The 23,439-nt window shown below is 40.6% G+C and overlaps 1 protein-coding gene across 1 annotated transcript in view; it reads left to right on the top strand.

Moving 5' to 3' along the window:
* The window catches only part of KIF13B (kinesin family member 13B), a 227,320-nt gene that overhangs the window by 975 nt on the left and 202,906 nt on the right, over positions 1 to 23,439 (top strand). Inside the window, exon 2 of the mRNA XM_030555191.1 lies at positions 8,816 to 8,909. Coding sequence (XP_030411051.1) covers positions 8,816 to 8,909 — 94 coding nt within the window. The remainder of the gene's footprint in view (positions 1 to 8,815; positions 8,910 to 23,439) is intronic.

Below are 23,439 nucleotides of genomic sequence, written 5' to 3'. Positions count from 1 at the left end.
CTTCTGAGGGAGAGGAGAGATAGTGACTGATCGACACCTCCTGGGGGGAGAGAGACACCCCCCCAACACACCCGGGGGAGGGAGACACTGACCCACCCCCTCTGCCTCCCCCCACATTCCGATCGCTGATGGCGGAGCGACACCCCCGCCGACTGACACCCCACAACAAACACGGCTTGTTGGGGTTGGGGGAGAGGCCCACCTACCCCACCCAGCTCCCTGCAGGGCTGGGGAGAGCGGGAGATGGTGGAGCGCACCCTCCCCGAAGAGAGAGGGTCACCCTTCGCTGAGGAAAGCCCTGCACTGAGCCAAACACTGTATGGGGCAGGGATTTACTGCCCTTCTCCCCCAGGGAGCCTGGCCGCAGGTAGCACCAGGGTGAGGGGGGAGCAGACCCTGCTGTTGTGGAGGTTGAGGGGGTTAAGCAGCCTCCACAGGGAAGGAGTTACCCTCCCCCCTGACTAATTCACGTCCCCCCCTGTAAGTACCCGACATTTCTGTCCTTTATGATTCACATTCCTTCTAAGGTCTCCCCCTTCATAATCTTCCTCTCTTCTCTTCCTGTCTCCATAGAATCCCCCACCTCTTGCACCCATTTTACAATGGGGCTCCTTCCTTGTCTCTTCGCTTCCTTCCCCTCAGATTTCTTCCTTCTCTGTCCCCCCCTTCTCCCTTCCACGAAATGACTCCTCCCCCCACATGTGAGAGTGACCCAAAGTGTCCCAGACTATGGGGACATAAGGATAAAAGCAGCTGGAAGAGGAAGGGTGAATCGATGGGTAAATTTTTAAAAATAATACACCCCATAGGCAAGTTTCAATTACAGACTAGGTATTTCTCTTTTCTTTTACTTTTTTTTAATGAGAAAAATTCAGTTGCTGCAGCTGTTTGAGAAACAAATTTACAAAAGGAAATATAGCATTAAAAAAAACCCAGGAAATAAATTAAGGAAAAAATATATGTGCACACACAATTAGTATCTGAATACAACACTTCTGATGCACCTGTAACTTACTGTAATGAACAATGAGGTAATGCTAAGTTTGTGTACTACTGAGGTAAATGAGGGTTGCCCCTCATAATGTTGCAATTAAGGTATGTGTTATGCAATCTTAAAGTCTGACTGTCTTAGGGATCATACTCTGGTAAGGCAAGAGGGTGATTTTTAAAAACCTGTGTTGTAATTTGCATTTAATTTTTAGTAACATTAGTATGAATCTTGGGAGATCTTTGGATGTGAAATGAGACACCTGAATTCTGTTCAGGGTCATTGCTCATGGACCCCCAAAAGGAGACTTTAAAGTATTATAAACCTGTTCCTGACTGACTGTAGACACAACCTTTGAAATATTCTCAGTGTCTACATACTGTTATTGTCTTTGGACTGTAAATTCCTCAGGGCAGGGAGCTTTCTGCTGTAGAGCTATAAAGTGGCATATAAATCTGTTTGTTACACTTCTATGCATTGTATAAATACGTAGTAATTATTTGCAAAAGTAGTACAAGGATCTCTGTGCTGAAAAGGTTACCATTTTATCTATGGTACTACTGGACCGATCGAGCTCCCATTATAGCTAATGGGAGTTGGATTGGGCCCCATGTAAATAACTACATCTGCCTCCTTGCAAGACAGGTTTACCACACTAACTTCTTACACTGAAGTGGAGGTTTGAGTAAACATTCTTTGGTCCACTTATGTTGCTCATTTGTTGCCTCTTGTCTCAGATTGCATCCCAATCCTATAAACACTTCTGTGTGTAATCTCATTGAGTTCTGTGGAACTACTCACATGAGTGAGGACCTGATGGTCTTCTGGGCAAGAACCATATCTTCATTGTTGTGTATTTAGCAACTAACATAATGAAACCCTGAACCTTTTTGGGGTGCTACCAAAGTATCTAATTATTATTATTATTACTACTATTATTCGCAGCTGTTTTCTTCAATAGACGAGAACTATGTTGGGATGTCTTGGTTCCAATGCAGTTCTTTTTACTAAAGAATATTCACAAGCTCTCAATTTCATTATGATGCCAATCAGTAACTTCAAGTGAAGTGACATGTACTTTTATGGTAGCTAGGGTGAGTGCTTTACTTCACTTTATAAAAGTATGTGATGTGATCCAGTTAAATGTCAATTGCACTCATGAAAACAAATAAGGGAAATCTAATGGCAGACAATTAGAGCTCTTAAAATTTATTTTTACACTTCTGTCTTCAAGTTTATTTTCCATTCCAAATAGCATTGATAGATGCACTGATGTTTGATTCATAAGTGATGTACCATACCTATATATTAGTGTAGGGGGATCTTAACTATAGCATACCCTTGTTCATCTTAACAACCACCTTAGCTGGAGAAGATGGTTTAGTGATCTCTGCTTCAAGTTTGAATTACCTAGATTCTTTGGAACCATGTGTTTAAATCTCTGTCATGTTAACTCAGACCTTCCTCTTTCCAAGGTAGAGAAATTGAGTACCACCCAGCTTGTTGAATGTCAGAACAAGGATTCTTGCGTTAGCTTGGATATTAAGGCCGCCTTTTCAAGAGAAGGAATTTTCCTTAGAGCTTGTCTACACTGGCAGTTTACAGCGCTGCAACTTTCTCGCTCAGGGGTGTGAAAAAACACACCCCTGAGCACAGCAAGTTTCAGTGCTGTAAAGCGCCAATGTAGACAGTGCAGCAGCACTGGAGGCCACGCCTCTCATGGAGGTGGGTTTTTTTAGAGCGCTGGGAGAGCTCTCTCAGAGCGCTCTGCCGCAACCACACAAGCCACGTGAAAGCACTGCAGTGGCAGTGTAGACTAGCCCTTAGTGTCCTTGCTGTATATTTTCTACTATTATGCAATGTCCTGTGCACCAACTTTTTGTTGCCCTGCACTTTGGAGGGGTTGCATTTCCACTATGTTATGAATATATTGTTTGTGAAATGTTCTGGATGGAAGGTGCTACAGAAATATAAAAGATGTATCTGAGAATTGAAGTTTATTATGCATGATTAATCTTATTGTTATAGCATAACTAGTTTCACAAATGAAGTGGTAAATGTCACATCTTGATGACAGTATGTGAAGAACAATGCATTTTACTCTCCATTATCCTTTTAAAAGTGAATGGTTAGAGTATATTAATATTAAACTCTCATAGTGTAAACAATAATAAACCTGAGTATCACTGTGGAAAACTATGCAATGACACATAGATAAAGCATGTGATTCTAGTTTGTTTCAGCTTGCTTAAAATATAATTGCATAACTGAGAAATGCTTGTAACACGTTGGGTGTGCTTAGCATTTACTCTCAAAGAGGGACAATAATTATGAGTGTGGCTCAGAATTTGTCACAGATATTTTTAGTAAAAATTGTGGACAAGTTTCAGGCAATAAACAAAAATTCAGGGAATCCTGTGACCTGCCCTTGATTTTTACTAAAAATATTCCTGACAAAATGGGGAGGTTCCAGCTCCCAAAGGGGTTCTGGGGCCTGCCCACCCGCCACAGCTGGGGCGCTTTGGGGGAGGGCAGAGAACCTGACAGCCGCAGGGGCTGGGAGCTCCGAGGTCCCTCTGTTGCCTGGCAGCTATGAGCTGCTGGGGGCCTGTTGACAGCAGCAGCTGAGAGCTGCGGTGCTGCTTGCTGATAGTTCCAGCCCCGGGCAGAAAATGTTACAGTCGTCTCTGGAAGTCACAGATTCTGTAACTTCTGTGGCCTCCTTGACGTAATCGTAGCCTTAATTCTGAGCAATCACAGTTGAGTCAAATGTGTATACTGCAAAGGAAAATAATTTGTTAAACTAAGTAAATGTACTCTTAAGCCTAGTTTTGTATGAGATTACCTTGATGTTTTGGCTTTATGTTTACCTGATCGTTTTGAAGTCAACAAATGATCAGATATAGTCAAAGTGTAAACTCTGCTAAAACTGGTTTCTGGTTAGCATGTTTATGGGAGAGTAAACACCATTGCACTAAGATTTGAGAGTAACTTTAAAGCAGCCATTACTTCAATGGAGCAGAGAAGTTATGCAGTTTTGCACACTATATACTTCCACCAGAGTACTTGCTGGATCAGAAACTTTCCAGACTAATTAATTTACTTAAAATATTTGTGCAATGAACAGTATATGCAACAGCAGAAATATCTGTAAAAAAGAATGCATAGCCACATGGAATGCCTTTATGAGGAACATTTGGCAGGCTTTTTTTTCTTGTATATCAGATTGAACAGCAGAAGACAAAAGGAACACTTCCAATGGGTTTTCAACAACTTGTCATTAATTCTCGTGATGTGCATGTGTACTATATGTGCATGAGCATCTCTATGATTTCTAACTTATCTAGCTGATGTGATCACAATACAGTATTGTGCTCTTCCTGATGCACTTGTACTTATTAAACAATCTATAATTACTGCAAACTGAAAATTTTACGAATTGTGCTTACACAGTTATATAGCAGAGGAAACTTGAAAGAGGACTGTCTAGAAATAAAGGGATGTTAGGTTGAAGGGACATATCACCTTAGATCACGCTGCTGTCTGTTTTAAATAACTGTTGTACAAGGAATTCCTACATTTGCTATAACTTTGCGCACATTTTTTTCTTCTTACTTTGTGCAGTTGACAGTACTTTGTATATAATCAGTTGGTTTTCCCTTTGCGTGGACCTTTCACATAGCAAAGGGAAGAAATAATGACTTTTCAGATTTTTCTAAAACAAAAAATGGCAGAGAGCATATGTGATATCTGAAGCTACTTTCAGATTTAAAAAAAAACCTAACTAATTTTTATGATGATGGTGCTTTTTTAAAATTTTTAAAACTCTTTTTGTGTTATAAAACTTCAAAATTTAAAAAACAAATGCTTTCAGAACTCTTCACATTTAATGCTATTTAGATTTCTGCATTTTTCTCAGCTTGGACAAGCTTTAGTAAACAAAAATCTAACTTCACATTTAGATTCTCATGCAGTAACATAAAACCACAACGTACAGTTGTAAACTCTGCAGAGTAATGTTAATCTGTTTTAAATTGGAAAAAAGAAATTCCACTGGCATTTAAAAAAAGAAATCAGGTAAAACTTCTATTAGTCTCAAACTTTGTGAAAGCTTATTTTGAACTTATATATTTTGGGCCAAATTTGACGTGGAAATGTTGCATTTTTAAATAAAAGCTTTAGTTATTTATGCAGTTAATACTATTTTCATGTTTCATAGTTTTCATACTTCAGTTATTCAGTGTAAACCACATAAAATATACCTTTTAGTCATTATAGCCAACAGATTTCATAAAACTGAAATGGTTGGTTTTAAAAGGCAACATAACTCCTCAATCTTGACCAACATTTTGATAAATTGCAGACATACAAGTTTTATTTTAGTATCGCACTTTTCCTTTAGAATTATCACAAAGCACTTCTTGCAAACTGTATATTAGAATCACTTTGTCTACCATTGAACTATAGCCACCTCAGAGGTAGCTATTTAAAAATACCCCACATCAGTATCAGAAATTTCAACATATGCCTGATTTCTTGAGTCCCAGATCCAATCTATAAAATCCCCTGAAAGTTGTATCTGCCTTAGAACTGGTAAGTTAGGTGTGGGCCTAAAGTTGTATTTATCTACAAAATTTGAGGTGAAATTGGACATGCCGTTCCTTAATTTTCACCCTAAATAAAGAAGTAGAGTTTATATAACCCCACAAGGTCTTTGGGCTAGTCACAGGGCTAAAAGCATAAGGCCTGTGTATGGGATCTCTTATCAGACTCATAAGGGTGCCAAGGGGTTGATGCACTTTAGTGAAGCCCCACTCCAATGCAGCTTCTTAGGTCTTCAGGACCTGGACTCTTCTTCTAATGATTTTAAGAAGATGAGTCTTCCCGTCATGCACACCTTGGAGGAATCAAGAAAAAGGTCAGGAGAGAAGAAATGCCCACCATTTTCCTTCATGACTCAATTGCACAGTAGGAATTCATTCATTCAAATGAAACTAACATACTAGCACGTATGAGTGGTGAGTGCACATTATCTAACAATTATTCACATGACTTTGTTAAACACCTGATGCAAGTCCAAAAGGTACATTTGGATATGTGGCAAAGATATTTTTTATTTCTTTTGTTTTCGGAGTAGATGTCCCAGTTCCCATGCTCTGCAGCTCTGAAATAGGCTTTTGTTACTCTATAGTAAATATTTTCCAAGATGATGAAACTGTGAAGTCTCAAATTCTCCAAAAGTAGTCAGCCGATTACTGTATCCTGATAGTATTCTTCTGCCTTTAGTGAAACAAGTGGTTGTTGATTGTGCTTCGTCCGTTAATGCTGTATCTAGTCCCAGTAGATCTGGTAGCATTAAACAGTATTGCCAGCCCCAAGCAGTCAATCAAGAGTCAGACTTTAAAAAATAATCATAAGATTGGTTTAAAAATCATAAGACTTTAAAAAAAATAGTTTTTGCTCTTTACATTCTGGTGTCTGAGCCTTCACATCCGTCATAGCACATAGGCTTTTACATATTGTAAACAAAATAGAATTAATGTAATATGAACGTGATCTACTTGAAGGCTGCATTCCAGCCACACTTAGGGTTAAGGTGTAGGCTATCATATACGCAAGGCAGGTTGGATAGGTAGCCTTAATGGCCTTAATTTCTCCTTCCAACATATCAAATAATGTATAATTGTTTCTCGAGGTCCTGTTTGCCTGTCTAACACATGCCAATCTGTCTGCAGGATTTCTAGCAGAGAGGGTGGTTTTACGATATCTTTGTAACTGTCAAAAGACAGTGCGTATAATATGTGCTAAACCTGCTGGCAGGTTTTTTTTTCCTTCCTTTTTCCTGAAGACACGTGGTTTTGAGGAGCTATCCCATCTTCCTTACAAACTTGCTGAATGTACTTCCCAAACGGATCTCTCTAAATTTCACAGAGACCCCGAGCGAGTGGGGAGCCCCAAACAGGAAGCACTTCATTGCCCTTTAATCTCAGGGGCTAGAGGAGGACTATTGGCTCCAAACACAACATTGATAGACCTACTGTCCAAGGCTGGGTTGAACATAAGTCATCTCTTATTCCACTTTGTGCTTTACACTAGAAATGTAAATATTTTTCATAATTGTGAGGAGTAAGCTGCTTATTCAAAATCTTGAAATGCAATTACTAGCCAACCAGACCAAGAAAATTTGGCATGTCGTGGCTGGAGAGCATAAATATAAACTCAGTTAAACTGACAGTACTGTATAATAATGATAGGCAAGCTGATTGTCAGTATGTGGAGGAAGAAGTCAAAACTAATATTAGAAGAGCTTCAGAAATTTGCCTGGTTGAACATTTTTCAGAACAAAACTATTTCTCTGCTCTTTACTGGTCTTTATATAATGCATTCGACAGGAACAATTATACGGTTGGGTCACATTAGATTAATTGCAACTAGCGCTCTCCAAACAAATAAAATCTGGTTCTTGCACCCTTGCACCTGGGCTTTCTGTTTTGTGCTTATTCACAGGATGACAAAGACATTGGTCATTCTCACACACACATGCATAGGGTTGTTTTTAACCTTTTTTCGATAAAGTAAAAAACAAATCTATTTATAGATGGCTACATGGAAAATGAAAGAAACCTGCTTCTACTATGTTACTTTTGTAGTGCCCAGAAATGCTAGGTGTTTCACAGAATAAAGTGAAACATATGGTCCTTGCCTCAAAGAGTTTACAGTCTAAATTTGAGATGTTATGCAAAGAGTGGAGGTGGGGATGAGGATTACAGTAAGCATGGTTAGTCAGTTTAGGCATGAACACATCTTGGTGACTCAAATAAGGTTTTTTTAGCATGTAAAAGTGAGGATATTCTGTTCAGGTTCAGCTTTCATCATCGTAGTATCTGAGCATTTTTCAGAAGTAATTTAAGCAATATAATTAGTATTTGTCATGAATATAGAAAATATTGGCCTCGGGGGAAGGATAGCTCAGTGGTTTGAGCATTGGCCTGCTAAACCCAGGGTTGTGATTTCAGTCCTTGAGGGGGCCACTTAGGGATCTGGGGCAAAAATCCGTACTTGGTCCTGCTAACGCAGGCAGGGGACTGGACTCAATGACCTTTCAAGGTCCCTTCCAGTTCTAGGAGATCGATATATCTCCAATTATTAAATTAAATACTATTTACTCATTTTGGGCCTTGTAAAAGTGGGTTTTCTTATATACTGTCATAATATTGCTCCTATGTCACCCTATCGACGACTCCACCTGTTGGTTAGTAAGCGCTTCAGTCTTGCTTCACTTCTACCAAAAACTGGTTTAGTACTTGAGGTGGAGAGTATTCCCATACTCTCCTAACGGTTTTATTACTCACACCAGCTAGCCTATTACTTCCAGGGATGTCACCTCTCTTGTCTCTAGTAGTTGGTCTGGAATCTGCTGGTGTCTCAGTGCTGGCAACTGGCACGAGATCTCTGTGCCACACCAGTGGATGAGTACATAACTGGAAACTTGCCTTAAACTATGGGCAGCCTGCCTCCGACTAGATATGCGGAACTGTGACAGCAGCATGGAGAGCTGCCAAGATGGTACTATGCTAATGGTTACTTCCCTAAAAGAAGTCTCGTATTGCCTTCAACAAAACTTAACCACTACTTTCATTTTGAAAAGAATAAATGCTTTTAAATCAGACTAAATCAATCACAATAGAATATCTCTGGCACTGAAGTTTAACACTAGTTCTCTTTTTATTGTGTGGCTAGTGGGGAGCTTGGTGACTAGAGGAAGCAATAGTGCATAAAATCTGGTACATTAAGAATAGCATTTGATGCTTTTTTATTTCTTTACAGAGTTTGATCTGCATACAAAATGTGTGGTGGATGTGGACACAAACAAGGTCATTCTTCACCCTGTAAACACCAATCTTGCAAAGGGAGATGCCAGGTAAGACTTTTAAACTAAGAAGCACTCATCTAGTACATTAGGTATGGACCTAGCAACTGGGAGAATTTGGTTCCAACATGTGACCTTGGGCACATTTCCTAAATTCTCCAATATAATTACCCCCATCTTTAAAATGAGGCCAATAATGTGTATCCACCTCAGTAAGGTACTCTTGAGATCTACAGATTTCAGAGTAGCAGCCGTGTTAGGGCTTGTCTACATCAGAAAGTTGCAGCGCTGGTGAGGGAGTTACAGCGCTGCAACTTTGAAGGTGTACACATCTGCAGGGCATCACCAGCGCTGCAACTCCCTGTTTGCAGCGCTGGCCGTACTCCCGTTTTGTCTCGGGTGTAGAGGATCCAGCGCTGGTGATCCAGCGCTGGTAATCCAATGTAGTCACTTACCAGCGCTTTTCTTGACCTCTGTGGAAGGAGGAAGCCTCTGGTAATCAAGCTGGTCTCCTTCCCCGGTTTGCGCTCTCGTTCCCGGAACCCCGAGCAAGCAGGTCTCCTTCCCTGCGGTTTGCAGGGTGGCTCCGGGAACGCGAGAGCAAACCGCAGCGAAGCTGGTCTCCTTCCCCGGTTTGCTCTCTCGTTCCCGGAACCCCGAGCAAGCAGGTCTCCTTCCCTGCGGTTTGCTGGGTGGCTCCGGGAACGCGAGAGCAAACCGCGGCGAAGCTGGTCTCCTTCCCCGGTTTGCTCTCTCGTTCCCGGAACCCCGAGCAAGCAGGTCTCCTTCCCTGCGGTTTGCTGGGTGGCTCCGGGAACGCGAGAGCAAACCGCGGCGAAGCTGGTCTCCTTCCCCGGTTTGCTCTCGCGTTCCCGGAACCCCGAGCAAGCAGGTCTCCTTCCCTGCGGTTTGCTGGGTGGCTCCGGGAACGCGAGAGCAAACCACGGCGAAGCTGGTCGCCTTTCCCGGTTTGCTCTCGCGTTCCCGGAACCCCCCTTGAAGCCGCCCAACAGCGCTGCAGTGTGGCCACATCTAACACCACTTGCAGCGCTGGTTGCTGTAAGTGTGGCCACTCTGCAGCGCTGGCCCTATACAGCTGTACTAATACAGCTGTAACAACCAGCGCTGCAAAATTTTAGATGTAGACAGGGCCTTAGTCTGTATCTGCAAAAAGGACAGAAGTACTTGTGGTACCTTAGAGACTAACAAATTTATTAGTCTCTAAGGTGCCACAAGTACTCCTGTTCTTTTTGAGATCTACAGGTGATTCTAGAGTGAATACTTTCTCACCACCCTTCCCTAACTAATATTTCAACCCAAATGCCATTAGTTACCTTTTTATTTATTCATTTCTGTACTCCTGTCTGGGTTGTTTTAGGTGTGACAGCTGATTTCAGAGCAGGGCAAAGTCTCCCTCATTTTTGGAAGAAGGAAATTTGCTCATACTTTTTCATCCAACTATGCTTGTCTGGTCAGTAAAGGAAAGGGCATGTAGGCATATTGGAGAGATCTATAGCTATAGTAGGTGCCTAGATATTGAGAGTATTAGATGCATTAGGAATCCGTAGCATGGAGATGACAGTTGAAGGCAGGAACTAACTTTTGTGTAGAAAATGTCCAAGAGACTGCAAATTTATTAACCCCTAAATGCCAAAGGTCCTGGTGATGTTTGAAAGAGAGGGGGAGTGACTAGCTCATTTCTTGTTTGCTCTCAGGAGAAGAAAGGAGAAACAGAAAACAAAGTGGGCTGAAAGAAAGAAGGGTGAAGTGTAGAGAGAGACCAGTGAAAATGTACTGAAAACTATACAGCAAAAGAGATGACATTATCCATTATTTAAAAAAAGAGCAAAACCAGGAGTTAGGAAGTATATTGATGCTAGGAAGGTAAGGAAAGAATAGCAGGTGAGAATTATAGTTCTTTACATTTCAAAAAACTTACTTAAAGTTGGTTGACAGTGTTAAATACAATGCATAACTACTTTTTTCTTAAAAAATTACCATGGTTTTGGGAGTGCAGTGGTACAGTAATTCATCCTGTCCAGTAGACTTAGTCTTTGGGCTAGATGATGTCATGTAAACTTCTGAAGCCCTAAGTAGCATGTGGAAAAGTGAGGCAAGGGGAGATTAAGGAGACCCTGTGCAAACTTCCACTGATGTCAATGAAAAGGCTTCTACTGAAGTCAGTAGCAGCTGGTTCAGGGCTTTTGTGACTGCCCGAAGTCAAATAGGAAGTCTGGCAGAGCTAGGTATAGAACCCATATTATTTAGCTCATGACTCCAGTCCTCGGCTCTAGCCACAAGACCAACTAATTCTGTCTTGAAAGTTGTCTAAACTGTTCATGTCACTGGTAGTGGGTAAGGAACATGTCGTTAAAATACCTGTTGTGGGTGAGGAATTCAGTCACGAGGTGGAAGTGCTTTCGCTTCCCTGGACTGAGTCAGCTCACTAAACAATGGGCAAAGTTCAAATTTGCTAGACTGTTATATTGGAATTACAAGGTGTGTATCACCTGTGAAAGGAAAACTAGTATTCCTCCCACTTCTAAGTAAAGAGACTGAAGGGCCTATGTACAAAACTGAGAACCATATAATTAGAGCAAAGCCAGATGGAGGTTGGGGGTGTGAACACAGGAGCTCATATTCATTGTTGTTTTTTTATGGATTATGTGACTACCTCATCCCTGTCCTTTACCTGTGACATTGGCCAGTCTGATTAAAGTTCTGCATTACACATCCCTCCATCCACAAATGTCAGAAAATCTGGTACTGTGGCCAAGTCAACAGGCAAGCATTTTCCGTTTCTCAGTTTCCACAGTCTGTGAAATATTACTTTAGGACAAATACAGTCCTGCATAACTGAAAATGGTAGCAGAGAGTCAGAGAAATTTGTCTGTGGCACGATGATTGAGGGAACATATCTGTATCTAGCAGATTTATGCCAAAACATCTGCACTGTCCCTACATCCTCCCCACACACATTCCTCGAGGCCAGACCCATGAGTTTGTGGAAATTCCTCACTGCTTTGTTCAAGTTTTAGGTAGAAGATTTCAGGCAGTAACGAAAATTCAGTTGATAAGGTGTCCTCGTTTGGGGTAAGGGACCATGAAGTGAGGTTGTACGTGAACGAGGCAATTTATAATTCAGTTATTAGTAACACTTGGGATCCTTGTATTCTGTATTAAAGGAGGCTTCCTCTCCACTTGCCTATCACCTGCATCGCAAAATAATCAGCTGTAGAGCTTGGAAGGTTTGACTCCCTGTCTTGTTTTGTTTTTTCATTTTATTTTAAGCATTAAACAGTCCAGCAAGTCAACCGTTCTGTCTGCTCTATGGCTTTACTTACGTACGGCTGGATGTTCAGTGACTAATCTTTTAACGATATTCTAGATTTGTAAAGCAAAACTTCATAGTTAGGAGTGTTGTTTAAAAGAAAATTTGAGACTCCTGAGTTCTATTCCAACTCTTAATGGATATCTTGAAAACTTGGACTTTAACATCTCTGCTTCTGGTTTTCCCCATCTGAAGGATGGATCTTGTATTTACCTACTTTATTAGAGATGGTGAAAATTAATGAATGCTACTCAAATGATTTGAAAGCCTTAGATGAAGTGTGTCTGACTGTGTGTTTCTGAACAGGTTACACCTTGAAGACACTTATTACCCCTGCTAGCCTTCCTTTACCCAGGAGTGGTCTTACATGGGACAGAGAAATCTAGTCAGTTACTGTATTGAGTAGCCCTTATTATGGCTTTGCTGGTAGTGTCAGTAATCTGCTCATGTAAAGTAGATCAACTTCAGAATCTACAGAATAACCTCCAAGCTGGTATGGTACAGTACTGGCTCCAATCTTACTTTGGTTTTGGGTGTGTTCTTCCTCCCTTGACACACACACACACACACACACACACACACACACACACACACACACACACACACACACACACACACACACACACACACACACACACACACACACACACACACACACACACACCTGTTCCGTAACACTGTCTGCAAATTCCTATCAAGAACAACTTCTCTAAAGCCGCTGTCATAAGAAATGCTTTGCTATAGATCCTTAGAAGTCGATCTTCTGTTTCACTCCTCTCATCTCCACTCCCATCTCCACCTCTGCACTTACAGCACTGCAGCGGCACAGCTGCAGCACTTCGTGAATACACTACCTATGCCAACAGGAGAGTTTCTCCCATCAGCATAGGTACGCCACCTCCCTGAGTGGCGGTAGCTACGTCAACCAGAGAAGCCTTTCCATTGACATAGCACCATCTACACTGGGGTTAGGTTCACAGGCACTGACTTTTGTTTTTGCTGGTGGATTCCCCACCCCCACCCCATCCTGCCACTTGGCCTCTTCCTGCTCTGCCCCCTCCCCCGAGACACCCCCCCCAAGTGCCTCTGTCACTCGGTCCTCTCTGCCCTCTTCCCTGAGCGCCTCCCACCCACTGTTCGTTCCTTTCTGCCCCCTCCTGTCTTAAGGACGAATGACGGGAGAAGGGGGCAGAGAGGAGCAAATGGCCATGGCCTGGGAAGAGGTACAGCACGGATGGGGCCCAAGGGGAAGAGGTCAAGCAGGGGTGAGGCCTCAGGGCAGAGTGTGGGAGCACCCCCGATTTTTTTTCCCATGAGTGCTTGAGCCCTGGGGCACTCACAAAGTTGGCGTCTATGGTTATGTTGATATAAGTGTGTCACCTGAAAATCCCACCCCTGAGCGCTGTAGTTATACCAGGATAAAGTTCCTAGTGTAGACCAAGCCTAATTTTATTTTATGGAGCTGTTTGTGTTCTCTCTGTTGCAGAAGGCCAGAGCTCATATTTCCTCACCAACATAAAATTTTACAGTGCACTGCAAGCATTAGTCAAAAGTTTATTAGTTTTGTGGTTGGTATGGTGTTCGGGTGTGAATTCATTCTGATAAGGGTGAAAAGATGATAACTGCATAACAACTGGGATGTCTGTAAGAACTAAGTTTTTGAATAACCCATAAATAGATGGCACTTCCTGAAGATTCTAAGGCTTCTTGATTCTAGACTTTTTTGTTTTGTTTTGTTTTTGTTTAGAAAACAGAGTATTTAAAAAGACTGAGATTATTTTTTTAAAAGGCTAAAAATTAACTACTTTTGACCAATTAGGGAAAGGAAGTTAAATTACAGGGCATAATATAATTGTGTATAAATGATAAACCCTTGGTTAATTTGCATAGTGGTGAAACCCAGGGTTATGAACAAAGAATGATGGTTGTAAATTACAGCACTTACTAAATCTGTCCAATAGAAGCCAGCATTACAAAGAGTATTGTACTTTTTTTTACCATGTGCCTTTATTAAGCGCTAAAAGTACTTTCAGATACTATGCATGTTCTTTAGTTCCAGTCCCTATTTATGGTTTCATAGTCACATTACTGTTTTCAAAATCCCCCCCCTTCCCTATTATTGTATGACAGACTGATAAACAAGGGACCTTCCAGGGTAAGTTGTGCAACTGACTACTTTATGCATTTGAGAATTTTTGTATATAAACAAAAAAATACAAACAAAAATGATCTTTTGGCTATACTAATATTAGGTAAAAACTGTTCAGTTAGAAGTGTCTTTGACAGTGACCCTCAAATATCTAACAAACAACCCTCAAATATCTAACACTGCTCTTAGTAATAATACATAATAAATTAATTAATAAATTTAAAAAACCTAAATCATGGTTGGTTTGTTTTTAGTGTTCAAAATGAGAGCAGAGTCTGTTGCTAGGGAAACTGGGTTGCATAAAGAATTTACACAATTTTCACTATCCCCTGAGGATTTTCAGAAAGCTAAATATGGAATCAGCTGGCATCTTATTCAACTGAGATTTTTTGCATCCTCAGTATAAATGTTTGGAACTCATGGGTTACCTCTCCTTTGCTCACTTGATAAGCAGCAGCCCAACCAATTATAAGCAAGAATGTTTTAGTGCCTTTATAGGATTCTTCAGCCACTCACCTTCCGCAGGTTTTTCTGAGGCAGATGTGGCAGCCCCTACTGAGACTTGAGCTGGAGATGGCAAACAATTATGGGCTACAACCTTTGCCAGTAGAGATTCTTAACAAGCTCTACTCTGAGAGTCATGGAGACATGGCAACTGGATCATTATGGCTACCGCTAACCACTGGGTAATATCCCTTAGGAGATAAATCTTATCTAGGTGAACTTGACAGGGTATTGAGAAAGCAGAACTAATTTCCATGAAGCTCAGCAAACAGCCTAGCTGTTCTGGAGCAGGGTGAATTTTTCATAGACCGCAGATTTGAAATGAGTGGCTGATTTAATAAGTTTGAGATGAAACAGTAGATAATCCAGTATGCTGAACTCTTCAACTTTCTCTGTGTTGGAACTGATTGTTTTTAATGAAGTTAAGAGCTCTTTGTTCCTGTTCCAGAAGAGAGGGCGATGGGGTTTTCCCCAGACCTGCTCTTTTCAGGTAATAAAGATGAGATAGTGTAAGAGATTGATGTATCAAAAGACATAGTGCTGGAAAATTAATGATCTTTGAGTCCAGAGTACTAAGTAGCATACAACCAAGAGTTCTAAAGGGACTACAGAGTGAAGTGGCTGAACTGCTAACTAAAATATGCAATCTGTAGCATAGTAATTGATTTGAACTTGTCCACAGAATAGCAGAATAAGGAAAACTAGCTGATATAATATTATTTGGATTTTAAAAAAGCCTTTGGCAAAATCCCTTAAGAAATTAAGTAGTCAAGGGGTGAGAAGTAATCGCTGTTCTAAGTTTAAAAACCAGCTAAGAGATGAGAGAGTAGGAATAAATGGTCAACTTTTTCCCATATTGAATATTGACATTGAGGTGCCCTCAAGATGCTATTAGAACCGGAATTTTACTTTTATGAATTACCTGGAAAACACCTGAATAATGAGATGGCAACATTTGCAAATGAGAAGAAATTATTTAGGCTAGTCATGACTAGAGAAAACTGAGGAACTCCAGAGGGACCTAATACATCTATGTGAACTAGGTAGCATGATGGCAGATGAAATTTTATGTTGACAAATGCAAAGTAATGTAGTACTCAGGGAAAAGGACCTGAGAAGTTCAGTGAAAACATCTGATGGTTGTTTAACATTGGTTTTAAAGGAGTGTGAATATAATGCCATTGTGTATTTTTTTTTTTTTTAAAACAACAGTTCATCCTAGCATAAAATAATGAAGTCTTCAGTTCTGGTCACTCCATCTGAAAAACTGAGCAGAAACTGAAGATTTCCAGAGTTGGGGTGCCAAAACGATTAGAAATGCATACACGAAGGTGAAAAATTGGGACTGTTTAGAGAGGAGATGGAATGATTTGTAAAATAATGAATGGTGCAGAAAAGGCAAAGTGCGACTTCTTATGTACTCTCTCATAATATAAGAACAAGAGGTCATTCAGTGAAGTAACAGAAAGGCAACACAATGCATAATTACTTTGTAGATTTCATTACCACAATATATCACTAAAGCCTAAAGCTTAATAGGATTCATAAAAGGATTATCCATTTATATTGATGATGGGAACATACACAGTTACATTAAGTAGGATGACTTATGACTTTCTTTTAGAAAGCATATCAGCCTCATGATTCAGGGCATAAGCCGTGACCACTTGTTTCTTGAGATTACGCAGAACCTTTCTTTATTGGGCAGGTTCCATAACTATTCAGTATGTGGTTTCCTGAACTTAACTCTGAAGCATCTGGTGCTGAATGTGGCCAGAGACTGAATATTAGACTAGATGGATCACTTTTCAGGTCTGGTCCTGCAATTCTTATGTTACTATTTGCCCTCAAGCCTGCTGGGGAAGGAAATATTTCTGTGCCTGAAGATGAAAAGAGAATAAGTTACAATTTACAGCCTTTTTCTTTCCCCTTTCCTCCCTGTTGCTAGCTGTTTTACTTTTGCTTGGGATGGCATCAGTTCCCAGTTGATGTTCTGTGGGTGTAGAAACAGAACTTGTTAGTTAATTGGCTCTGTGCACATCAGTATGCTGTTGAGGAATTTCTTGCCTTATGGATGAATGTTCATATTCACTTCTAAAGCTCCAATTGTGAGTGGAATTTGAGTTACATATTCAGTTTAGTCTTACACTACACAAGTCTTCATACTTTCTCTTGTAATATGAAAGCATCCACTAAGGAAGATGGAATGGACATAGCATTTATGAAAAAGTTCCAAAAAATCCTGGACTGTGACTGGTTGGCCTGTTGACAACGAGCTGAGGGGAAGCCTGTAGCACATAAGATCCATGTTGGTGTACTGAGGGTGTGAAAATACAGCTAACCGGTAATTCTAGTGAGCAAAAAGAGCCTTGTGAGACTGATGTTTCCTGTATTACTAGTACTGCCTGTGTAACTCTGTTGCCTGAGTGTTTGAAAACAGTATTTAACAGATGTGTTCAGTAAGATCACCAGGAGATCTTTCTTATGAAATTCTTCCATGAAAACTCTTGCTGACTTTTATAGATCAACTTCCTAAGCAAGCTTAAAGTTTAGCTGTAAAATAGTTCCTCTAATCCAGGCCTTTGTCATTTAAAATTATGACTTAACTATTTGAATGGTTGCACAGATTTTTGGCAAAACCAGTTACTTTTTAAGTCAGTTATTAGTAGGACTTATTGTATTACAAGGCATATTAGACCTAAATTACGTAGCATATTTCCTGATTTATGCAGTAGAGCTGAACTGTATTTTGTACTCAGAAGGGATCTTTAATTTTACTGAAATAATTCTGACTGTGTGCGCGTGCGTGTGTGTGTATATGATCTCAAATCCCACAAAAATTCCTCAAGAGCTTGTGTGGACTCCTGAGATGCTTGGGCACTCTGCATGGCAGCTGACTACCCATACTGCATGGAACTTAAGATGGGTAAGTGTGGGAACAGGCAGAGGTAGAAGAATTTGAAATACTATCTTGAGGACAGCAGAAGGAAGCTTCTAAGAGTATGCAGCTGCCATCGAAGACTCATAAACCACACAGAAGTGGAGGTTCCACTCTTATGTGGTTTAGGAGTTGAACAGCCTGGGGAGGTGGCTGCCATGTGAAACACCTATCACGTGCAGGAGTTGGACATTTAGGAGCTGTGCCAGAAAGGAAGGTGGCTGTTGTACAGAAAATGGTAGGTGTCTATACTAAGGAACTGGAAGGTGACAGTAACATGAGAATTTTTGTGGATTTGTAATGTGTGGATTAATGTAGCATCCTGGCAAAAATGTAAATATGTTCAGCCATTTGGGAGACTAAAGAACTGCATAATGTCCAGGGCCTTAAGTATTAATTTATGAAACTAGACAAATATGGTCATCACATGACAGCCTATGAGCTGGAGAGCTCTGTCTGGTGTGAGACATAAAACAAGGATTCAGAAATTCCTACAGTTGTCAAATGAAACCTACTATAATTATTTTAATGTTCTTTTTTGTTTTTAGAACAAAAAGTTGAAATGACAGTTAAATGTGTGACTGGAATAAGAATCTTCTGATTCTGCATTTGAAAGACAACCAGTTTGGGACTGAGAATGTAATCAGGCTGTAAAATAGTTTCATACTAACTCAAAGACTAAAAATGAAAATGCAGAAACTAATCAAAAACTCTTGCTATGGAGCAAATGTAATAAAGAGAACCTGTAACTATCCCTGCAGGCTTGTGTGCATAATAAGGCTATAAAAAGAAACTGCTGTATTTTCTCAAGCAAAACAGGAAATAAATTTAGTTAAAAATAAAATTTTACTATTATGTAAATGTCTAAAGGATAAATATGTTCTTCCCATCCCTCTTTCCTCCCTCCAGTTTGGCTCTTTGCTAGTCAATCTCCCCTTCATTGTGACCATCCAAATCAGAGCTATGAAAAGTTTTGTAAATTCTATAATGTGGACTATAATGTAAATGAAAACTGTTTTTAATTAGAGCCAGGTCTTGAGCACCTCTCAGCTCCCCTGTTTTCACTGGGAGTTACAGGTGCTGAGCACCACTAAGAATGAGTTCTTGAATATGCCAGTTGTCTTCATGCAGCTCCGTAGTGTGTCACAAGCTATAGTTTTTGTCACTGAGACTCACAAATAAAATGTATTTTGAAGGCAGATTGTAATAGTATAAGTTTGCAGTCTACAGTGGGAGGTAAAACAAATTTGTTTTTAGTCTTGTTAATCTGGCAAAATCTATAATAACCTATGCTGTTTGCAAAGAAGGCAAGGTATGGTGGCATCCATATGTGAACAATTATAGTCTGAGAAGTGCAACCCCTACTCTGCATTTCAGATGTTTTTTTCTTTTTTCTTACACTACTTTTCAGGATGTTATGGATATCATCAAACCACCTGTAATATGCCTGCAACCTTAAGTTCACCTTACATAAAGGTGTGTTTGTTTTTTACAGGATATGTAATACAGCTTCAAGTTATGGAATATCTTGTAACATTGTTGACCTACTTGCAAACTGTCTTCTGCTTTCTATGGCCTGGTGGTATTAGCTGTTAAGCATCTTGCTATTCAGGCAAACGTCTCTCAATAGTTGAAGTTTTTTAATTGAGGAACTAGTCTACTTGTAGATGACATGCAAAAAGTATATCGTTCGTAGACCAGTCTCAGTGCAAACTGACAGTAGTAAAGATGAATCATCATTTATGATTTAACAAACAAACAAGAGTCTTTATATATGGCATACGAAAGCTGGAAAAATCATCTACATGGAAATATTCAAATGGGAGTCAGGTTTTTATGTCAACATAGCAACTTACAAAGAACTGCCACAGCTTTTTTTTCCTTTGGAAAAGTTAGTCTACATCAAAAGCTTAGTATACCAGGCCATGGATTTCCTTTTAAGTCTGTAAATGTAATACAGATACAGTCATCTTGGTGTCTTAGCATGTTTTAATTTGCCATTTCCTTCAGTAGTTTCATTTAATTAATATCACTGTCCTGAAGTCCAAGCAAAATGTGTGAAATTCTGGTTTCATTTGTCAGTTTGTTGCAGTGAAGGTAAAGTGCCTTTCAAGGAATCCACATATTTCTAAATAAGAAAAGAATGAAAATGTTCCAGCTTGACTATGAACCACTTACAACTACTCTCTGGTAACTGTTTTCCAACCAGTTATGCACCCATCTTATAGTAACTCCATCTAGGATTTATTTCCCTGTTTTGTTTATAAGAGGGTTGTGCGAGACGCTATCAGAAGTCTTACTACAGTCGAGATATACCACATCTGCCACTCCCCCCCCCATTCCACAAGACTTGTTACCCTATTGAGAGTGGTAGTCACAATCCTCCCAGCCTTGGAGATACAGAGCTTCCCCTCCACCTTTGGGGGCAATTCCTCATCCCCTCTTGCAAGGGCAGCATAATGGTTCTCCATCATCACTGTGGTAGTTGTGTTATGAGCAGGGGTGGAGCACTGCCTGCTACTAGAGGTAAGTAGCAGCCAGTGTCCTCCCTGTGACAAAGTTGCATCCTCTTCCCCCAGTGATGTGAGAGCAGGCCTCTCTAGGTGGATATTTTCCTTAACCTTGGAGGTCTCCATATGACATGGGCACAGATGCTTATCAACCTAGCCATCTCCTCCTGTTGCTTTCCCACCTGTTTCCTGAGAGATTCCACCAGCAGACTCCTTTCACGTTGGATAGTCTCCCCGGCTTGGCTTTCTGTGAAGGCAAATACAGGCCACAGTATGTGCAAATCCACGTCTGGGTAGAGGCATCCATGGTCAGGTTCTCTGTCTGGATACAGGTGCAGGTGAAGGAGACAGGAGCAGCACTGGCACTGTTTATGCGGCCTTTCCTAACCATAGTGATTATATTACGTCTCCCTCCTACAAACTTACTCTCAAACTTCCCTGTTTGCTAGTTCCCTTCGGTCGCTTAGCCTCTGGCTTTTAATCTCTTCTCTTCTAGGTCAATCCTACCCACTTGTTAATCACACAGGTGATCATGAGGCTGATTGAGGATGACGAAGGGAACAAAGGCATAAAAAATATCCAGACACGCAATCTCAACTGACACTGTGACATTAACCTAAAAAACAGAGAACCAAACAGCCAAACAAGCTCACTCACCTCAAGATAGTACTCACACCTTGCTCAGCAGGGAGTTGTCCTTCTCTCCCTCTCAAACTTCCCTGTATGCTAACATGACCAATAATTGTAGTTAAAGAAGCTTTGTGCATTCTTATGGGGGTTCATAGCTTTTTGGTGAGGAAGGACTGAAGTATGCACATTGAAATATTGTATATAGTCTTCTAAATATTATTCCATACCTGCTGTGGAAAGGAAAGTGCCTATGATTATTTTCTACATTGTTTGTAGTCTCATTAAGGGATATTGAATCAGAGATGAATTTCATATACACCTCTACCCCGTTATAACGCCACCCAATATAACACGAATTTGGATATAACACATTAAAGCCACGCTCCGGGGTAGTGGGGCAGTGCGCTTCGTGGGGGTGGGGCTGCGCGCTCCAGTGGATCAAATCAAGTTCGATATAATGCTGTTTCACCTATAATGTGGTAAGATTTTTTTGGCTCCCGAGGACAGCGTTATATCGAGGTAGAGGTGTACGTTAATGTGGTGGTGGTGTCTTCATTGTTCTGAGGAATTTTAAACTCAGCACACAATATAATTTTAGAATTTGTAACTCTTAATTTGAGGTGTTTGGAAGATTCCTGGGGAGGTGGTAATTTTATAGCTCTCAAAAGTTAAATTGTCTCTTGCAATTTGATCTTTGATGTACTTAATTCTCCATTACATCCAGACAGCCCAGACAGCCCAAGTAAGGGTCATTGATCTGATTCTGCCGTCACTTACTCAAATGTAAAATTGGTGGAAAACAGATATGAGATCAGAACTGGGGACTTTTATTTCCAACCCTTAACTATATAGGGAAGATCTTAATTAATGGGAATCTTGAGTGAGTAAGGTACTCTTCTTGGTTTTGTTGTTCTAGCTTTGTCAATCAGGGCTCCAGCTCCAGGCAAAAACCTGCAGCTCCACTGCTCCGGAGCTGCTCCACGCTCCATTCCGGGCTCCTCCCCAAAGCCCTGTTGTCAATGACCTTTAAGCAAAAGGCAGAGGAAAAGACCATTTTCTCTCTTCCTGCCTACATAATCCAGCATTTTATAGGTGTTTTTGTTGTTTTTATAAGCCTGTTATACAGGAATGCAGTATCTGCTGTTAATTGTTCAAAAAGCAGCACCCTTCCTTCTGAGCTGGAATATCTGTCCTCACAGTAGAAAAAACAGTAAAATTTGCCACTTCATGGCACTCTTCTTTTTAAAGGGACACACTACAGTTTTTAAACTGATGGTTTAAAAACATACTTTACCAGCTGCAACTGAGATTATTACAACTGAAAATTTGTAATCCAGTTTTTGTTGCTTTTATGTAGTTTTATTGGCATCCCTTCAGCATGGACAATAAAAACAAATTGGCCGTATTAGCTTTGTTTCTTGTGCACTAGTATTGTTGTGCATTGAGAATTTACACACAGTGCTTGGGAAATGTTTAAAATCAAAACAATGTTATTTTACATTACATGATTAAAAATCATGAACTGCCTTATTAGGGCATGAACTGCTGGAAAAAAAATGTAAACATTAGCCCACAGGTGAGTGTCCCTTTGAGAAGTGGTGATGCTAAAGGAACTAGAGCAAGCCACAGTCTTCCCTTTTATTCATTCAGCTATAATTCTGTATGTTTTTAAAAAACAGGTCACCACAGAGAGGAAGGGTGTTCTTGTGGTGGAGGCACTGGCCCTCTTGGTAAATCTGGATTCAGTTCATAGCCCTTCCACATATTTTCTGTTTGACATTGGGGAAGTCACTTAATCTTTCTGGCTATATCTACACTATTGCTGGGAGTGAGACTCCCAGTGCAGGTAGACAGACTCAAACTAGTGGGGCTTGAGCTAGTGTGCTAAAAATAGTAATGTGGGTATTGTGGCTCAGGCAGCAACTCAGGTTCTCAAGCCCATCTGGTCCCCTGGGTTTCAGCTTGGATGGCTAGCCCAAGTCTCTGCTGGAGCCACAATGTCCACACTAGTATTTTTGGCATGCTAGTGTCAATCTGTATACCTGCAAGGCTTATTCCTGACTGCGTATCCTCTGTGCTTCAGTTCCCCATCTGGGAAATGAGTCTAATGTGGTTTTTTTCCTCTCTCTCATTCTTTGTCTTGCCTCTTTAGATTGTAAGCTTTTTGAGGCAGGAAGTATCTTCAACATCTAGCACAATGAGACCCTAACCTCGTTTGGGGGCCTGTATTTGTATTATGTTAGCATCTAAATAATAATCATAGGAACCAATTGTGACGATATTGATATAATCTGGGACCATATAGAACATAGTTGCAACCAAGGTCCTGTAGTGGCACCAAATCTTATGTAAAGGGGGATCATATAAGGTGTCTAAGACCAGATTATGGATTGCTGGTTGTGATTATGCTGTCTATATGTATGTATCATTTTGTAGTTGAAGTTATGAGTATTGGCTCTATACTGTCTGTATTTCAAATTTGCTGTGCTTCTGGGTGATACCACAGACGAGTTGGTGTT

Source organism: Gopherus evgoodei, chromosome 3, assembly GCF_007399415.2.
Source record: "Gopherus evgoodei ecotype Sinaloan lineage chromosome 3, rGopEvg1_v1.p, whole genome shotgun sequence".
In the NCBI taxonomy this organism is placed as follows: domain Eukaryota; kingdom Metazoa; phylum Chordata; order Testudines; family Testudinidae; genus Gopherus; species Gopherus evgoodei.
Note: the sequence above shows the minus strand (reverse complement) of the source record. Positions and strands in the feature narration are given on the sequence as shown.